This window comes from Xenopus tropicalis, chromosome 8 (assembly GCF_000004195.4).
Source record: "Xenopus tropicalis strain Nigerian chromosome 8, UCB_Xtro_10.0, whole genome shotgun sequence".
Taxonomy (NCBI): domain Eukaryota; kingdom Metazoa; phylum Chordata; class Amphibia; order Anura; family Pipidae; genus Xenopus; species Xenopus tropicalis.
The window spans coordinates 25,206,910-25,224,692 of NC_030684.2; the positions used below are offsets into that span (position 1 = coordinate 25,206,910).

The window sequence follows — 17,783 nt, forward strand, 5'->3', positions numbered from 1 at the left end:
ATTACTTTAAAGGAGACGGAAAGTCATTTTGGCATTTTACTGCTAATAGATTCACCACATTAGTGCCACCTAGAATGCTATATGTATTCTCCAGAAAGCTTTATCATACCTGAGTAAAGAACCCTAAAAGCTTTCTCTGTTTAAGATTGGCCATTTAGCTTGATCTTCATAACTTCCTGCTTGCAGATTAGCAGTTATAGCTCAGATACATTCCTAAGGGTGGGGGGGGGTGAGTTTTATGAATTTTTATGGGAGGGTGGAGTAGGAGAGAGGAGAGAACTGCTAGGACTCTGGCCTCCGGCCTCCTGAATGAGGAATTTTTCTGAGAGAGGAAGTCAGATACCGTAAGAACATGTTTATCAAAATATACAGGATTTTGCGTCACCTTTTTTGTAGAGTGCAGCATTACAGTAAGTGCTTGTGACTATTTACATAGACCTTTCTTGTTGCAGCTTCTTCTAGGTTGGGCCGGGCTTTGGCAGAGCTGTTTGGGTTGCTTGTCAAACTGTGTGTAGGTTCCCCTGTTCGGCAAAGGAGAAGTCACCATGCTGCCAGCACTACCACAGCCCCTACACCAGCTGCTCGCTCCACAGCCTCTGCCCTCACCAAACTGCTCACAAAAGGGCTGTCTTGGCAGCCTCCACCCTATACCCCTACTCCTAGGTTCAGGTAAGCACTTGTGGGGAGAAAATTTCTCACATTTTTAAAGGCAATTCCTTTTGATATGTACCACTAATAGTATAATTGGTCTGTAAGCATAAGTACCCAAAACAGCCTGGCAAATATTTGGCATACATCACTCATCGTGACATAATTTAAAATTGTGCTTTATTTGAGCGTGTAGAATACAGTTGGCTTATGTGCAACTCATTGGTCCGTTTTTGTGGTTGAGTCTGTAAATGTTTATGTATTTGTCTAGTAATTGTGTAAGGTTTTTTTTTTCCTCAATCACCCCCAAAAGATTTCGGCTGTATTGTTAAATTTTCCTATTGTTTAATGTTTTTCTTAGATTGACTTTCTTTATCTGCTCCGTTGGGTTCACATCCCCCATGCTGTTTGATGAAAGGAAATACCCATATCACCTCATGCTGCAGAAATTCCTTTGCTCTGGTGGGCACAATGCACTCTTTGAGTAAGTCTCTTGCTCTTTTCCTTTTCTCAAGCCAGGCAACCAGCTTTTGGATGGCTGCCTTTAAATAGACATGTGCAAAAAAACTTAAGTTATATTAATTTGGCATAGAAAAGTGGGTAAAGCAGTTTTCCTCCCTTGATTTAACATGCTTTCAGTGAATAGATCTTGTTCTGAAAATACTTTTTGCCTATTATAATTGGGAATAATCTGTGGCTTTTGATAAACTGTGAGATTGAAGCTACTCCATGATTGGCCTTGCACAAATCCATTATTCCAGGGGATTATATGAGCACACTGATAATCTAATTATTTAAGACACAAGAATTCTAAGTGTTCTGGCACACAGGGAGATTAGTCGCCCGCAACAAATCTCCCTTGTCACGGGCGACTAATCTCCCTGAACTACTATAGAATTTAGAGGTTAGGGTAACTCTTGGTCAGGATTGGCACTAAAGTTCTTCTGTATGTGTTTCCCTATTTCTTCTGACTTCTGACAAGGAGAGGCCAAAGATGTAATAGAAGCCTTCCCTAACTTGTTCTCAAGACCTTAGTATCTGTTGCTTCAAAGACTCCAGACTAAATGTTGTTAGGGAATGTAATACATTCTTCATGATCTTTTCAAAGTTTTGTATGATAAAAATACATTTCCTATCTCAGCTAGTTAGCTCACCTACTAAAGTAAAGTGTATGTGGATATACAAAGTAAAAAGTAAGACTACTACAGCATCATTGTGACAATCTTTAACTTCCCCATTATTCCTTTAAACACATGGTATTCCCATAGTTTAATATGACACTACATGCAGTCAGATTGCCTTCCCTGTGAACTGTTGCATTCAGTTATCCATTCAGCTTTACATCTTATGGTAACTGTTCAGTTTGCAGCCAGCTTTATAACTAATTAACTAAGATAAACCAAATATTAAACCTTATAGGGTACATCCACCATCCACTTGGGTAAATGCCACATGAGCATATTCAAAACGAAGGACAAATTTTTTTTAAAAAATATTGCACCCACAATAAGAGAATTTTACATTGTTGTAAAATCTTGGTGAATGGCTTGCACGTTTTATACAAGCAGATGAATTTTAGGAGTGAGAAATTACAGCAGGAAATTAGCCTGTCCTATTGGTTTGAATAACTTGTGTTTCTTCCATGGCGTTTATTCTGATGCCTAAACGCATGTGTTCATCTGCTGTAAGCAGTGCTGTTATGATTTTATTCTTGTTTTAGGACTTTTAATTGGGCACTTTCAATGGGTGGAAGAGTTCCTGTTGCTGAGGGCCTGGAACACAGTGATCTTCCTGATGGTACTGGAGAGTTTCTAGATGCTTGGCTTATGTTAGTGGAAAAGATGGTGAATCCTACCACTGTGCTGGAATCTCCTCATTCACTTCCAACTACAAAGTTACCTGGAGGGCAGAATAATCCACAGTTCAGTGCTTTACGCTTCCTTGTAGTCACACAAAAGGTGATTATTTCAGTCTATATAAGTATCTTATTTTCTCTCACAACTGGTGGGTTTGGGGGGTGGGGGCATATGAACACAAGTCAGTGATTGCAGCTCCACCCAGTCCCCCTCTCCTGATAGGTCAGGGCTATCTTTTAGCAAGGCCACCAACAAGGATTACATCGAGTAGTGGCTAACACATGAGGTAAGACTAGGGATGGCCTGAAGTCACCCTTACTGCCTCCTGCGCTGCTTTTCCTCTCTCTGCAGCCCTTATAGGTACCTAGTGCATCTCCAAAAAAACACTAGCCTTGCCCTCTGCTGCTTCTGTAAAAGGGTTCAGGTGCTAGAGACAGAGATGTGTCACAGACTTTGTACCTCTCTCATTGTTATGGGAAGAATAGAGCTTTCCTTCATGGTGGACAGAAATCAAATCTGTGACTGTAAGTTGCAAAGGGCTAACAAAGGACTAGGAGCAGCCACAATTCATATATAATTAGCATGTTTTACTTGGTGGCATAACTGTAGGGGGAGCAGATTTGATAGGAGGTCTGGGTAAATCACATTACCTCCATGGTGTTGCCACCTCCTCTCTGTTTTTATGCTTCCAAGAGTACTAGAGAGGAAAGTATTTAAAGGTAACCAACTAGAAGTCCTCCTTTTACAAATTACACTGGGATTGTCTTACAGTTGACACTGAATCATGCTAAGGAGCCTGTTTACAAACTTTTATTTACTAACAGGCAGCTTTTACCTGTATCAAAAACCTTTGGAATCGGAAACCCCTGAAAGTATATGGAGGGCGTATGGCAGAATCAATGCTTGCAATCTTATGTCATATACTTCGCGGTGAGCCAGTTATCCGTGAGCGTTTGAGCAAGGAGCGAGAGGGGAGCCGTGAAGAGGAGGGGCAGCAGGATGAGAGTGGAGCAAGACGGGAGCCTCAAGTGAACCAACAGCAACTTCAGCAGGTGGGAGTGTGACTTGGGTTCACAGAGACCGTTTTTAAAGTAATAGCTATCTTAAGCTTGCTATACATATGCCAATCATCATACTATTATTGGTTCAGTTTGGGAATTGGGCAGATATGAAAATTTGCCTATGTAACATGTCAGCTGATGCATCAGCAGAAGAGGAAGTGAAGAGGAGCTGTTTTGATTCTCCCTCAGAGAAATAGGAAAGCGGCCATACCGCATTTCTCCTTCTGTCTTGCCCATCGGCTTTTAAAACTACTTATGCTTGTGCTGGGAAGTTGTCGTTGTTTCCTAATCATTTTTTTTCCTTTTCTCTATAGCTGATGGATATGGGTTTCACAAGGGAGCATGCTCTGGAAGCTCTGCTTAACACGAGTACTATGGAGCAGGCCACTGAATATCTCCTCACCCACCCTCCACCTCTTATTGGCGGAGTTGTACGGGTAAGTTAAGCATAATGAATTTCCTTATAATTGTCCTGTTTGTTCTATGTTAGTTTCTTACAATTTGGCTTTCCCGCTGTACCTGCATCACATTTCCTTCACACCCTCCATTCCTGCCCCTTTCTACCGCAGGCTTCTCAATTTCATGCTACCTTTGAAATTTGTGCATGGGTCATATATGCATATCTGCACATGGCAAAGCAACTTATTTTAGTTGATTGCTTGGTAGTCATGGCTGTACTTGTGTTCTAGACTTCAGGGTAGGACAGGGAGCTTATTTAAATAAAGTGCACTTTTCTTTTTCCACATCCCCTCCCTCTCTCCTGCCTCACCTGTCATAGCAAAACAGCCCCCCCCCCCCCCCGCCCATGCTGCAGCAGCTTACATTTCACATTTGCTTCCATGCTCCTGAACACATTTGGGACCCTGATGTCTTTTCTTTGCCTGCGCTTCCTTACACTCATATCCTACCACCTTGTTCTGCAGAGCAGCCAGCTAACAGGGGTATCTGTTGTTGCTCTGCAGGACTTAAGTATGTCAGAGGAAGATCAGATGCTGAGAGCCATTGCCATGTCGCTGGGACAAGATATCCCTATGGAACAGAGGGCAGAACTGCCCGAGGTACAGTAAAAGAGGATAAAGGGATCATTAAAAGTTTATTAAGGGCAGGTTTTGGTGATGGATAGAGTGAAGGGCGCTGGCTCTTGTTCCTGCGTTAGAAAAGGTTAAAAACACACCCTTAATCCCATCTTTGTCCAATCTACCCTTCCTTTTTTCCCATCCCATCCACTATTCCCACCTCCTTCTCAGCATTTGGCGAAAAGTTTCTTATTGTTACATTTTTTGATGAGAGGGGACAGGTAGACCTGTGTAAGATAAATATGCTCTGGGCATATAAAATGCAAGTTCTAGCAAACAGATTTATTTACCAGGATACAAAGTAGGGTACAAAAAAAACTGATTAACTTTGCCTGCCAGTTGTGGTTTTCTAAATGTAATATTCTTTACATAGTTAAGTGGGGTTGAAAAAAGACCAAAGTCCATCCAGTTCAACCCTTCCAAGTGAATCTGGCACACACACACAAACCTATACTGACCTTTGTATACACTAACATATGTAAACCATATATACCAACATGAATACATTATTAATTGTAGATTTTAGTATTGCAATAGCCTTGTTCAAGAACTCATCCAGGCCCCTCTTAAAGGCATTAACAGAATCTGCCATCACATCACTCAGAAGAACATTTCACAACGTTGCCCTCAGCATGAAAAGCCACCTACACTGCTTCAAATTAAATTTCCTTTCCTCTAAATTTAGCATCACTCTTCAATCCCTACAGGAAACTGCTCGGCGGAAAGAAGAGGAGGAACGCAAGGCACGAGAAAAACAAGAGGAAGAGGAAGCTAAATGCTTGGAAAAGTTTCAAGATGCAGAACCCCTGGAACAGGATGAGCTTCAAGGATTCACAGACACCATGCTCCCTGGCTGCTTCCACTTGCTTGATGAGCTGCCAGACACAGTCTATAGAGTGTGTGATCTTATAATGACTGCCATAAAGCGCAATGGGGCAGACTATCGAGACATGATTCTAAAACAAGTGGTTAACCAGGTGAGACAGGTGTTCATTTTGTTAACTTGTTCACTTTCCTGATTCCTAAACCGATGAGTTCTCCACCAAACCAAGAGATGTTTTTTTCTGTTTGCGTAGAAATTCTGTTTTGGATGTGTTTTTTTGCATTTTCAAGTTTTATTTTATTCATGAACTTAAAGTAGAAATTTCTTCCTAGGTATGGGAAGCCGCTGATGTTCTTATTAAAGCTGCACTGCCGCTGACCACAAGTGACACAAAAACTGTGTCTGAGTGGATCAGCCAAATGGCTACTCTTCCTCAAGCTTCTAACTTGGCCACTCGCATCCTTTTGCTCACACTGCTGTTTGAGGTAATGTAATTATATATTGCTCTTTCTGAACTGAGAATTTCCTATAAAGAACCAGAGGAGACATTTGAGGGTTCAAGGGAATGTCTTGTACCAGGGGACATGAAATTTATTCTCCAGTGTTTAATGTGTTAAGGGGCTAGAGTAGACAGTAGTTTGGGAAATTTACACTTAACATGGGTTTCTTGTCCTTTAATCATGCATTTAAAGCTTTCACAAAGGTGCACATATTACAGCATGCTTTTCCAGGTGCCATGAGATGTGTAGAATAATTTCTTTATACAGATTTTTTATGACTGTGTAAATTAGCCTATACCAATGTTTTACTGAAAATGTATAGTTCATTGCATGTAATCTACTTAATAGTAGAAAATATTTTGCATTAATTGTGTTGTTTACTCTAGTTTTCCTTGAGCAAAATGTTTGTTTTTTTTCATTTTAAATGGATTTGTTTTAATTTTTCTTAGGAGCTAAAACTGCCATGTGCTAGAGTTGTTGAAACAAGTGGAATACTTAACGTACTAATTAAGCTGCTTGAAGTGGTTCAGCCATGTTTGCAGGCAGCCAAGGAGCAAAAGGAAGTTCAGACACCAAAGTAAGTTTTCAAAAAAAAAAAACAAAAAAACTGCTCACTCTCCCAATACCTAAATGACCGCCCTCTCTTTTCCATTAAGGTGGATTACACCAGTCCTCCTCTTAATAGATTTTTATGAGAAGACCTCAATTTCTTCTAAAAGAAGAATGCAAATGAACAGGGTAAGGCTTTTGTATATAAAGTATGATTTTTTTTTTTTTTCCTTGTTCTAAGCAAGTGGGCACTTGTGAGTGTAACAGCTCTATAGAGAGCTACCAGAGAAGTGATTTCCCTGGTTGCAGTTCGATGTAGGTATTGTCAAGGCATATTTGAATTAATATACATATCCTTTTATTGTATAACCTTATCAGTATTCTTCTACCTGAGACAAACAGATAAAATTGGGAAACCCCTTTAGTTGTCTTGAATATTCGTTTTTTTCTGTAAGTCCATCCGGAGCCATCCTAAACAACACCTCTTCTTTTTCCATTTTAAGATACCAATTTTTTTATATTTCTATGCAGTATGTGTATTTTCCCATTTAAAGAGGCAATATCAGAGTTTCTTATGAATACAGAACTATCCCTATGAATTTCTCTAGCTATATATATGAGAGAGCAGTAATTTAATTGGTATCCACTGCCATATATGCTTTACTTCCTGAATTAAAGAGTGGGTGGCGTACTACTAAAAATCCACCCTACAAAAGCATGGTCTAAATGAGAAGTGCTGGTTAAAGCTGCTTTTGTGTGTCCAGGCATCATACAGCAGTATCCTGGGTAAATAGCTAGATAAATAGCTCTGGCCAATAGATATGTATTGCCAAGGGCATGATCATAATTTCTTCATGGTAAAGAATGGCATAGTTTTGATTGCCTATTTGTGCTTGCCATTGCCACTAAATACATTTCTCGTTATCTTGCAATGTATGTGCAGATAGAATAGACCAGATTGCTTTATCCTGTACAAAACATTGTTTTGTGTGGGAGTGGTTGCTTTCTTATCTCGTGGTTGAAAGTTGACGCCTCCTTTCCTTACTCTTCTTCTTTGTCACCTCCTGTGCTATAGTTTCAAACTGAGGAGGGTTCATTGAGCATAGAAGGGAGGAGAAGATTTCATATATTTTCATAGATTGCCCTGCCACCTCACATGAGAGAAATGGCACCCCAGCTGTCTGCGCTGATATTGCGATCCTATGCAAAATGTTGGTAATCAACAAATAATGCAGACATTTAACAAAGAAAGAGGGTCATAGTGAGGCAGCTCTTTGTTGATATCACCAAGCGCTACAAATACCATTCCATAAAAATAAGTGTCATTGTGTGCTCCAGTGGTTTGCCTCTTTCTATTTTATAGCTTTTTCTTTATACTTCCTGTATCTGATAACGTGTTGGCACCTTTAGGTCTAACAACTTTTCTTCCCTAGCCAACTAGTAGCTTTATGGTTATTTTGCACCTTACAGTACCTTCAAGCTAATGGAAACAACTGGCGATGGTTTGATGATCGGTCTGGCCGTTGGTGCAGCTACAGTGCTAGTAACAACAGCACTATTGATGCAGCCTGGAAAGCAGGAGAAACATGTGTGCGATTTACAGCTGGCCGTCGAAGATATACTGTGCAGTTTACCACAATGGTTCAGGTATTTTTAAACCTGTTTTTATACCTATGTTTAGAAGCAAAAAAAGCATCTGTACAAAATGAATCCCATTACAATACAACTTTTTTCCAACTTAGACTGTCATGTTGCAATTAAATTTTCTTTTCAGGTAAATGAAGAGACCGGCAATAGACGACCTGTCATGCTGACTCTCTTGCGTGTTCCGAGACTTTTAAAGAGTGGAAAAAATGGAAATGGACAGGAACTTGAAAAGACACTTGAGGAGGCAAAGGAGGTTGAAGCAAAGCAAAAAGACGAAAAAGTGCCTGGTAAGTTTTGAGTCTAATATTGCTTTCAGGTCAGGCCCTGGCAATCTGTGGATTCTGGCAAATGCCAGAGGGGCTGCTGTAAGATGCCATACACATTCACTGTTTAGTGGACTGGTGGGGGGATTTTTGGGCCTCTGTGTACCTGCAATGCCAGGGCCTATATTGGAGCTCAGTCTAGGCCTGTATTCCGGTTCCCTTTACTAATCCAGTAAATGTAAGGGGAGGTTTTTATGTCGTTTTTATTGACGATTTGTTGATTGCCTAATTTGTATAGCGCTTATTTCCCTAACTGTAAGTTTGTATCTGTCTGTGCTGATAGAGCCCATTCCAGTTCCTGAAACCTCTTCCACTGAGAAAGATGCACCAACTGAAGAGCCCAAAGTTGGAGACATAGTAATTCAGGGTCTGGCTGAAGAAATGGTGACCGTCCTTATACGTTCCTGCGTCGGCATGCTTGGTGTTCCTGTTGATCCAGATACTCTTCATGCAACCTTGCGTCTTTGCCTGCGTCTCACACGTGACCACAAATATGCCATGATGTTTGCAGAGCTTAAGAGCACTCGAATGATCCTCAGCTTAACTCAAAGCTCTGGATTCAATGGCTTTACTCCCCTTGTGACGCTCCTATTTAGGCACATCATAGAGGATCCTTGCACCCTCCAGCACACCATGGAAAAGGTAACCCCCCAATTTATTTATTTTGGAACAATAGATTGTTTAGCACTGGTGTACTTTGTCCTGAAATGCATTGTCATCTCTAAAATGCACATAAATTTGTCTGTGCCACATGAACTATTTGCTTCTTTTAATTGTATTGTCAAGGTTGTACGGTCTGCAGCAACTAGTGGGGCAGGGAGTACCACATCTGGGGTTGTGTCTGGAAGCCTGGGTTCGCGTGAAATCAACTATATACTTAGAGTACTGGGTCCAGCAGCTTGTCGAAACCCTGACATTTTCACTGAAGTGGCAAACAGTTGCATTCGCATTGCTCTCCCTGCACCTCGTGGATCTGGAACTGGTACGTTTTTGTGAGATCTTGTGTGAGTTTCTATGAGTTTACCAGTTACTGGGCTACTCAATATGGAAAATAGTTGTTGAAAATAGTAGTTCTGTAATTTCTTTTTTTTTTTTTCTTGTGTTTAGCCTCTGATGATGAGTTTGAGAACCTTCGGATCAAAGGTCCTAATGCAGTTCAGTTGGTTAAAACCACCCCTATAAAGCCCTCCACCTTGCCAGTCATCCCTGATACAATTAAGGAAGTAATCTATGACATGCTGAATGCACTGGCAGCTTACCACGCCCCTGAGGAAGGTACAAGTTGTAATAGTTTATTTGTTTCCAAAAAAAGTGCTATAAAGCTGCAAGTTCATCTCTGTAAGAAAACTCTATGGTTGTAACAGGAGTTGTTTTCTTTCTTCCCCCCCCCCCCCCCCCCCCAAAAAAAAGTATCTGAAAAGTCTGAGCAAAAACCTGTTGGCATGAACCAGGAAGTCAGCCAGATCCTACAGGACATGGGTGATGAGGTTTTCCAGCAATATCGGGACTTAACCAGACAGGGAAGCGACTTTGATGGTCAGACCAGTTTTGCCATCAACGTAAGACCTTTCTTCTTTTTACTTCTCTGCAAATCTTTGTGTTTTAGTGTCTTAGTCACTGCTTCCAGATGAGGTTTGGGCTATCAAATCCTTGGCCTGATTGAGTAAGGCAAACAGAATTGTAAGAAAGTTCTAATGTTGTGCATGTATTAGTCACTCCTCCATTGCTATCAGCCTATGGCCCATGAAGGGTTTTTGTAAAAGCATTATAGTTCTACAGCTAGGTTATATGGGGTGCTAATGCTGTGTCTGTAATAGTCACCCTTCCAATTCCATCAGCCATCACCCATGCAGCCTATTTGCTGGAGTAAAGCTCTTAGTACAAGTTAATCCAGGGACTGGTCCGATTGCCATCTTGGAGTCAGGAAGGATTTTTTTCCCCTCTGCGGCAAATTAGAGAGGCTTCAGGTGGGTTTTTTTTTGCCTTCCTCTGGATCAACTAGAAGTTAGAAAGGTTGTGTATAGGCATTATGGTTGAACATGATGGATATGCATCTTTTTTCAACCTAACTTACTATGTTACTAACTATGTTACTATTATAACTCTGCATAGTAACATAGTAAGTTAGGTTGAAAAAGGGCATGTATCCAAAAAGTTCAACTTGATATGCCTATATATAACCTGCCTTACTGCTAGTTGATCCAGAGGAAGGCAAAAAAAAAAAAAACCTTCTGAAGCCTCTCTAATTTGCTGCAGAGGGGAAAATAATTCCTTCCTGACTCCAAGATGGCAATCGGACCAGTCCCAGGATTAACTTTTAATAAGAGCTATCTCCCATAACCCTGTATTTCCTCGCTTGCTAAAAAGTCATCCAACCCCTTCTTGAATCTAATTTATCTGCCAGTATAACTGATTCAGGGAGAGAATTGCGCAGATTCACAGCTCTCACAGTAAAAAACCCTGAGGGACCCCACTAAGAACCTTACTCCAAGTAGAGAATGTACCATTAACAACCACCCTCTGTACCTGATCCTGTAACCAGTTTACTATTCATGTTAAAATGACTTCACTAAGACCAAGAGACCTTAGACACATGTTTTACTCCGGTGATAAACAAAAAAATAAAAAAAGCTTATAGCTAACAGCCTTAAACTTATTCTGGACAGTGCACAATGGGAAGTATATTTAACAAGGCTCTTTACTATACCCTTTTCTTTTAGTATAATATGCAGTTCGCACTCTGTTTTATTGACTGCTTACTTTTGCACACTTTTTCTTTTATAGGCGCGAGTCTTTACTGCTGACAGCACAGCTGCCGAAACACCTCAGTCTGGTACACCTCAAGGTGAAAGTGAGTGTCTAAAAGGTTTTGATTCCTAGATTGCCTGATCCCTGTGATATTTCCTTAAATGGGAATTATTCACCTATGTTGGGCTTGTATAGAATTTTTGAGGGGGAGTTGGTCCTTCCAACTTAGTAGTATGGGGTCCCATGATTATGGATGTGGCCTTGGGTTTACCATATAGTGAAACAAGGAACAAACAATGTGTTTAATTTAAAACAAAAGGCAGAACGCATTGTGAAACACAAATAGCCACTTTAAGTTTAATAACAAATGGGATAAACTGTAATCATTTGTTTCCATTAGCTGCCTTAACACCTGAAGAAAACCGAGAAGGGTTAAAGAAAGATAAGGAAGGAGACCGTAGTTCAGAAGATGGAAAGCAGAAGGCAAAAGGTAGTAAGCCTTTGCTGCCTACCTCTTCCATTCTTCGACTACTTGCTGAACTTGTCAGGTCCTATGTCGGAATAGCCTCGCTGATCGCCACCTACAATTACACTGCAGGACAATCTGAACTAATTAAAGAGGTAAGGAAGGGGACAGGCATATTGCTGTTACTCCAGTCTAGACAGCTTAGTAAACACATTGTATTTGTACATCAGGATTGCAGTGTATTGGCGTTTGTGCTGGATCACCTGCTACCCCACACACATAATGCAGAGGACAAGGACACACCAGCCCTAGCCCGCCTCTTCTTAGCCAGCCTTGCTGCAGCAGGAAGTGGCACTGATGCCCAGGTTGCACTAGTGAATGAAGTAAAGGCAGCTCTTGGCAGAGCCCTAGCAATGGCTGAGAGCACGGAGAAGCATGCTAGGTAAGCATGTAACGCTGACATTTTTTTTCTTTGTTGGAAAATGTCTTGTCATTTAGCATGATATGCAAACCATATATTATGCATTGCACAGGAGTAAAATCACAGTGGCTAATTTTTAAGGGCCATGGCTAATATTTATAGTGTGTGTAATTGTTTCACTGTTTGCCTTTGAAGGTTGCAGGCTGTGATGTGCATTATCAGTACCATTATGGAGTCATGTCCATCCACCTCCAGCTTCTACAGCACAGCAACCACCAAAACCCAGCACAATGGCATGAACAACATCATCAGACTCTTTTTGAAAAAGGGGCTGGTTAGTGATTTAGCCAGGGTCCCTCACAGCCTTGATTTATCCAGGTGAGCATGCTATTTTTTGGGTAAATGGAGTAAACCACAGCTGACAGAATAAAACAAGTATTCCATAAAGTGTCACCCTGTACATTTGGGGGTATATTTATCATGCTGTGTAAAAAGTGGAGTAAAACATCACCGGTGGTGTTGCTCATAGCAGCCAATCAGATGCTTTGCTTTGGCTTTATAACTTTTGAAATTGAATTGCTGATTGGTTGCCCTGGGCAACATCATCGGTAATGCTTCACTCCACTTTTTACGCTGCATGATAAATATACCCCTTGGTGTTTTTTATGACCATAACTTCTTTTGGCCATTTTTCCCTATAAAGTTTATCTTTAAAAATTTGACTCTTGCATGATATTTATACACTCAAAAATGTATCTGCTCCTGTTGTGGTTATTATTGCATGTTACTGTGGAGGTTTCAGGGAATGCCTGAAAATAACCTCACTGTCAAATGTAATTTATGAAAATATAGGTGACAATCCACTAGTTTCTCTGAAGTTATATTGCTCATACAACATGTTTTATGTTTAAATGCCCCTTATCAGATATGCACTTGAAAAAAAATATGTAAAGTAAAACAAATTGCATTTTACTCATCATGGTTGTTTTCCTGTTTTCTCTTTTGTGTGAGATGCCTTGACAGAGGCTACCATAGAAGACTGAGCTGATATTATTAACTGTGCGGGGGCGAACATAATGAGTCATATGTCATACACAGCTCCCTAATTATCTTAACAATTACACTTTTCGTGTACAAATTAAAACTGTTGCTCCCAAGAATTAATTAATTTGTGTATGCTAGACAGAAATAACATATTTTGTAAATGTATAGAAAGTTATTTATTTAGGTTTGGTGGTGTTGGCAGTTTAAACACCTATGCAGGTTAGCATTTGTTCTAAGGGGGAAAATCTTTAAAAACTGCTGTGATTTACTTTGCTAAAATGTTTTTCAGTGATACTTGTTAAAATAAAGAGTACAAATATTTTCTGGATTTAAATTCGTAACTGCAAAGTATTGATTATATGTGCCTATAAATCCAGTTATTGTAATGCTACCGCCCCCTTTGTACAGTCCAAATATGGCAAACACCGTGAATGCAGCACTGAAGCCACTCGAGACACTGTCTCGCATTGTCAATCAACCCAGCAGTTTGTTTGGAAGCAAAGGGACTTCAGGAAAGAATAAATCTGAGGCAGATACACATGGAACAGCCCAGGATCCCAACAGTAATCAGCCAGATACAGGTAAATAAGAGTTTTGATCATTCGTTTTTATGTGCACTTTCTGTAGATTGTTATCCATTCAGCCTGCCAAACATTGCTGTATATGCATGTTCCATTCCAATTGTTTTGGGCTTAGCAACCTTGTTTGTAAAACCACAACCTACACAGATTATTGCTATATACTACTTATATTCTTGTTGTAAGACAGGAAATGTATAAAATGGTCCATGTGATCTAATGATTCCACATGATTATTGACATCATCCAGGGGCAGTGCCAAGGTCTGGAATGGAAAGTTCATCATTTTGAGGAATTACAGAACAGATCCCATTGCAATTTAATTGTAGTTTGCTCTCCACTGTATATTTATAATTTAACTAACTTTTCTACTGAATATTTGAACAAATATCAAACCTGTTCAAGAGTCTTACTCTGCATGTACAAATCTGATAAAAGTAGGTTTTTCTGTGAACAAAAACATTTCAGATTCAGTAGTTTAAAATTAGCATTACTCTTAAATTGCACCCAATGCTACAAAATGTCTTGCAATAATAATTGAATTTGGTGTATTACTGTAAGTAACACTTTTATTGGTTTGAAAGACACCAACAGAAGTTTGACATTTGCCAAAAAAAAAAGACTGTGAGCACCGCTTGATTTGTTGCAACACTACATCGAGGTCCATTGACCTCAAGTTGGGTAGGAAATAGAAGACAAGTGCAGGGGCTGATATTTGTATGACAACCTAAATATACATTGGTTAGCAAATGATTTGATATATCATTAAAAGGCCAGATTAGGGATGCACCTAACAACGCTAGGGTCACATAGGGTTGTTTAAGTTAAATCCTGTTTGCACTTAGCCCTGGTATTACTAACAGTGAGTTCTCTACATAAAATTTCCTGAGCTATACACAGGGGAGGAGGAGGCATATGGATTTAAGTGAAGGGATGTCTTAATATGACATAATATAATTCTTTCACATATGAATGAAGGGTGATATCTCTACAGTGAGCACCATTTGGGTTTTTGCTGTGCTACCACGATTAATATGGTTATGGTCTTTAAAGGAGAAGGAAAGGCAAAGTCACTTGGGGGTGGCAAAATGTTAGGCACCCCCCAAGTAATTTAAATCGCCTACCTTTTACTGCAGGCTTGTACCCCAGTTCTAAGAGAACAGCACCAGCCTGGGGTAGCTGCGTCGCTTCCTCCTTCCTGCTTCGCTTGCCATGCGCAGTGGAGTAAAAAAGCTGGACTTTAACAGAGAAGTCAGCTTTTCACTCTAATGCGCCGGTCCCGGGAATTAGCCGGCAAAACGAAGCAGGAAGGAGGAAGCGCTTGCTACAGGTACCCTGGGCTGGTGCTGTTTTCTCCTAACAGGGGCACCACTCCGGGGTACAAGGTAAGCGATTAAAGTCACTTGGGGGTTCCTAACATTTTGGCACCCCAAGTAACTTAGCCTTTCCTTGTCCTTTAAAGCTCTTGTGATAACATTGGTATGGTTTAAAAAGGGGGAGTGGTCAAACTGGCTTCCATTATCGGCCCTCCACCATGTAGTCCAGAAAAATTCTGGCCCTCGGTACCACAGAAGTTGGACAGCACTGCCTTAGAGTGTAGAGAATGGCAAAAAAAAAATTATTGGGAAACAATTTATAAGATCTCATATCTAAACCTTGTCTACTGAAAACAATAGAATTGTTTTGCCACACCTTAGTTACTGTTAAGTAAAAAATAGAATTATTTGCTTTCATGGATACTGCCTGAAATACCTATATTTTGTGAATGTATTTTTCTTTTAATTTTTGATGCCTTCTGATAAAGGTGAAACAGGAACAGAAGTGCAGGAAGAGGACCCAGATGCTTCTCATGCTGAAGTAGCTGATGGAGACATCATGGATGGAGAGACAGAGACTGATGCTGTGGTTATTGCTGGCCAGCCTGAAGTCCTTACTACACAAGAAATGCAGGTATTAAAGGTCTTCTTGCAAGCTGCTTTTGGTTTTTTTCCGATTTGGGGATGATACTAGCCTTGTAATTACAATACTTTGTAAACAATTGTTTTTAGGTAGAGAATGAGCTTGAAGATCTGATAGATGAACTTCTTGAAAGGGATGGTGCTGCAGGTAATTTTACTTCTTGTTCTATAGTATATTTGTCATCTGGTATTGGCGCTGTAGAATTAAATTAGTCATTTATGTCAGGTAACCGGGTCGGAGAAGATGAATCACAGGAAGATGTGCTGATGGATGAGCCTCCTACTAACCTCAGCCAAGCCTCCACTCTTCAGGCTAATCGAGAAGGTAAGGAGCTTGCCGTCAAACATACTCAGCCAAGATGTTGCATCTTGTAGTAAATATTCCCATCTAAATGTGAAGCGTAGCCATGTAAAGCTCATAATCTCTCACCTATAATAGACTCTATGAACATCTTAGACCCAGAGGATGAGGAAGAGCACACCCAAGAAGAGGACAGCAGTGGCAGCAATGAAGATGAAGATGACAGCCAGGAAGAGGAGGAGGAAGAGGAAGATGAGGACGATCAGGTATCTTGGAAGTGATCAAAATTGGTTATAAAAGGTTTTCATTCTTTTGAACCAATCATCCTTCTGCTTTTATCTTAAACTTCCCATTGTTTGACTTTTAGGGCAGGCGACTAATCTCCCTGCAATGCCATCCCACCGGTTAGAATGTAAAACTCTGGTGGGATGGCATACGCGTCACTGCGATGTCCCGCAGTTGCCGAAATTTCCTCTGGGGGAAAAAAAAAGCTTGCACCTTTTTGATATGTAGTACCGCTTGACTGACCATTAGCTGAGGAATTTAAAGCCAGATAATTCCAATACTGCAAGGCATGGGTACATTAGTGTAACCACACCAATGTTGCACACCAAGGGTGGCATTTTTCAACCTTTAGTGCATTGGGGCATCATTTTCGACCATTCCACATTTTTTGCATTATCTGTGCAGGAGGATATCTCAAACACAAAGCACTTCCCCATCACACTTGAAGGTTAGCAGAACCTGTCCATTTGTTACCTTATGCAGGAGAATTTGCATTGGTGGGCTGTTAATCTCCATATTGCCTGCTCTCTAATCACAACTCCTAAACAACAGGTTTTCCTTGGAACCCCCATAAAGTTGGCAATAAAGAAGCAAACATTGGCTTCCAATTTTCCAGTACCCTATTAAAGTTGGTCACACTTTAGTGTTTATTGATGGAAAAAATGATGGCTTCCTGACTGATTATTTTTAGCGCATTTCTAGAAGATAATTGTATTTCATGAATGTTTCATCCATCAAAAATAATCCTTGTGTTTCTCATAGGATGATGAGGAGGGTGAGGAAGGGGATGAGGATGATGATGATGACTGTTCAGAGATGGAACTGGATGAGGATTATCCAGACATGAATGCCTCACCTCTTGTACGCTTTGAACGTTTTGACAGAGAAGATGATTTAATCATAGAGTTTGATAACATGTTCTCCAGTGCCAGTAAGTACCTGATTCCACTCTGAAATTCCTTTGTTGCCAAAGCATATTGGAAAAGTGTGTTGTGTTAATATGATTGCAGACACCCAGCCATAAGTGTAGACAACACAAACCTGGTTATTCATTTTCCAGTGCACATCAAGCTGTAGATATTTTTACTGGGTCCATAAATTCTAGTACAGAACCCCTTTAAAAATGCATATTTCTATTTCATTACCAGGGGTACACAGGCAATATGTTAATTAACTTCACCTTCTGGCAGAAAAGGACACTAAAAGAACAAGAGGCTTGACAACCCTCCCAGCCCATCGCTCCCCCGCAGGTTACACCTCCTCCAGGAGGCTGTCACCACCCAGTTCTTTTAGTGTCACTCCTTTTAGTAAGTGGGCACAGCTCCCCTTTGGGGATTTACTTAATTATTTTATCTTTTCCAGCTTCTGGAGCAGCAGTAACAATTCAACCTCCAGTTGGAGCTGCACTGGATGGGCAGGAGCCACGGCTCGGTCCCATGTGCTCCTAAATGGGGGTTGGGGAGGCCATTCTTCCGGCTCCCATCTGTGGACTGGGCTCC

At 40.6% G+C, this 17,783-nt stretch overlaps 1 protein-coding gene across 10 annotated transcripts in view; it reads left to right on the forward strand.

Moving 5' to 3' along the window:
• The window catches only part of huwe1 (HECT, UBA and WWE domain containing E3 ubiquitin protein ligase 1), a 107,072-nt gene that overhangs the window by 52,617 nt on the left and 36,672 nt on the right, over positions 1–17,783 (forward strand). For 5 of the 10 annotated variants that reach the window (XM_031892168.1, XM_031892175.1, XM_031892170.1 and 2 more), the window contains exons 30-55: positions 453–669; positions 1,010–1,132; positions 2,369–2,606; positions 3,329–3,559; positions 3,880–4,002; positions 4,528–4,623; positions 5,349–5,618; positions 5,797–5,949; positions 6,414–6,541; positions 6,621–6,702; positions 7,984–8,160; positions 8,288–8,447; positions 8,767–9,125; positions 9,270–9,465; positions 9,591–9,758; positions 9,894–10,042; positions 11,268–11,334; positions 11,632–11,852; positions 11,928–12,139; positions 12,314–12,496; positions 13,571–13,743; positions 15,545–15,690; positions 15,789–15,846; positions 15,925–16,023; positions 16,138–16,265; positions 17,047–17,215. In XM_031892168.1, the coding sequence (XP_031748028.1) occupies positions 453–669; positions 1,010–1,132; positions 2,369–2,606; positions 3,329–3,559; positions 3,880–4,002; positions 4,528–4,623; positions 5,349–5,618; positions 5,797–5,949; positions 6,414–6,541; positions 6,621–6,702; positions 7,984–8,160; positions 8,288–8,447; positions 8,767–9,125; positions 9,270–9,465; positions 9,591–9,758; positions 9,894–10,042; positions 11,268–11,334; positions 11,632–11,852; positions 11,928–12,139; positions 12,314–12,496; positions 13,571–13,743; positions 15,545–15,690; positions 15,789–15,846; positions 15,925–16,023; positions 16,138–16,265; positions 17,047–17,215 (4,326 nt within the window). The remainder of the gene's footprint in view (positions 1–452; positions 670–1,009; positions 1,133–2,368; positions 2,607–3,328; positions 3,560–3,879; positions 4,003–4,527; positions 4,624–5,348; positions 5,619–5,796; positions 5,950–6,413; positions 6,542–6,620; positions 6,703–7,983; positions 8,161–8,287; positions 8,448–8,766; positions 9,126–9,269; positions 9,466–9,590; positions 9,759–9,893; positions 10,043–11,267; positions 11,335–11,631; positions 11,853–11,927; positions 12,140–12,313; positions 12,497–13,570; positions 13,744–15,544; positions 15,691–15,788; positions 15,847–15,924; positions 16,024–16,137; positions 16,266–17,046; positions 17,216–17,783) is intronic. The other 5 variants (XM_031892169.1, XM_031892173.1, XM_031892177.1 and 2 more) reach the window with 3 other exon arrangements.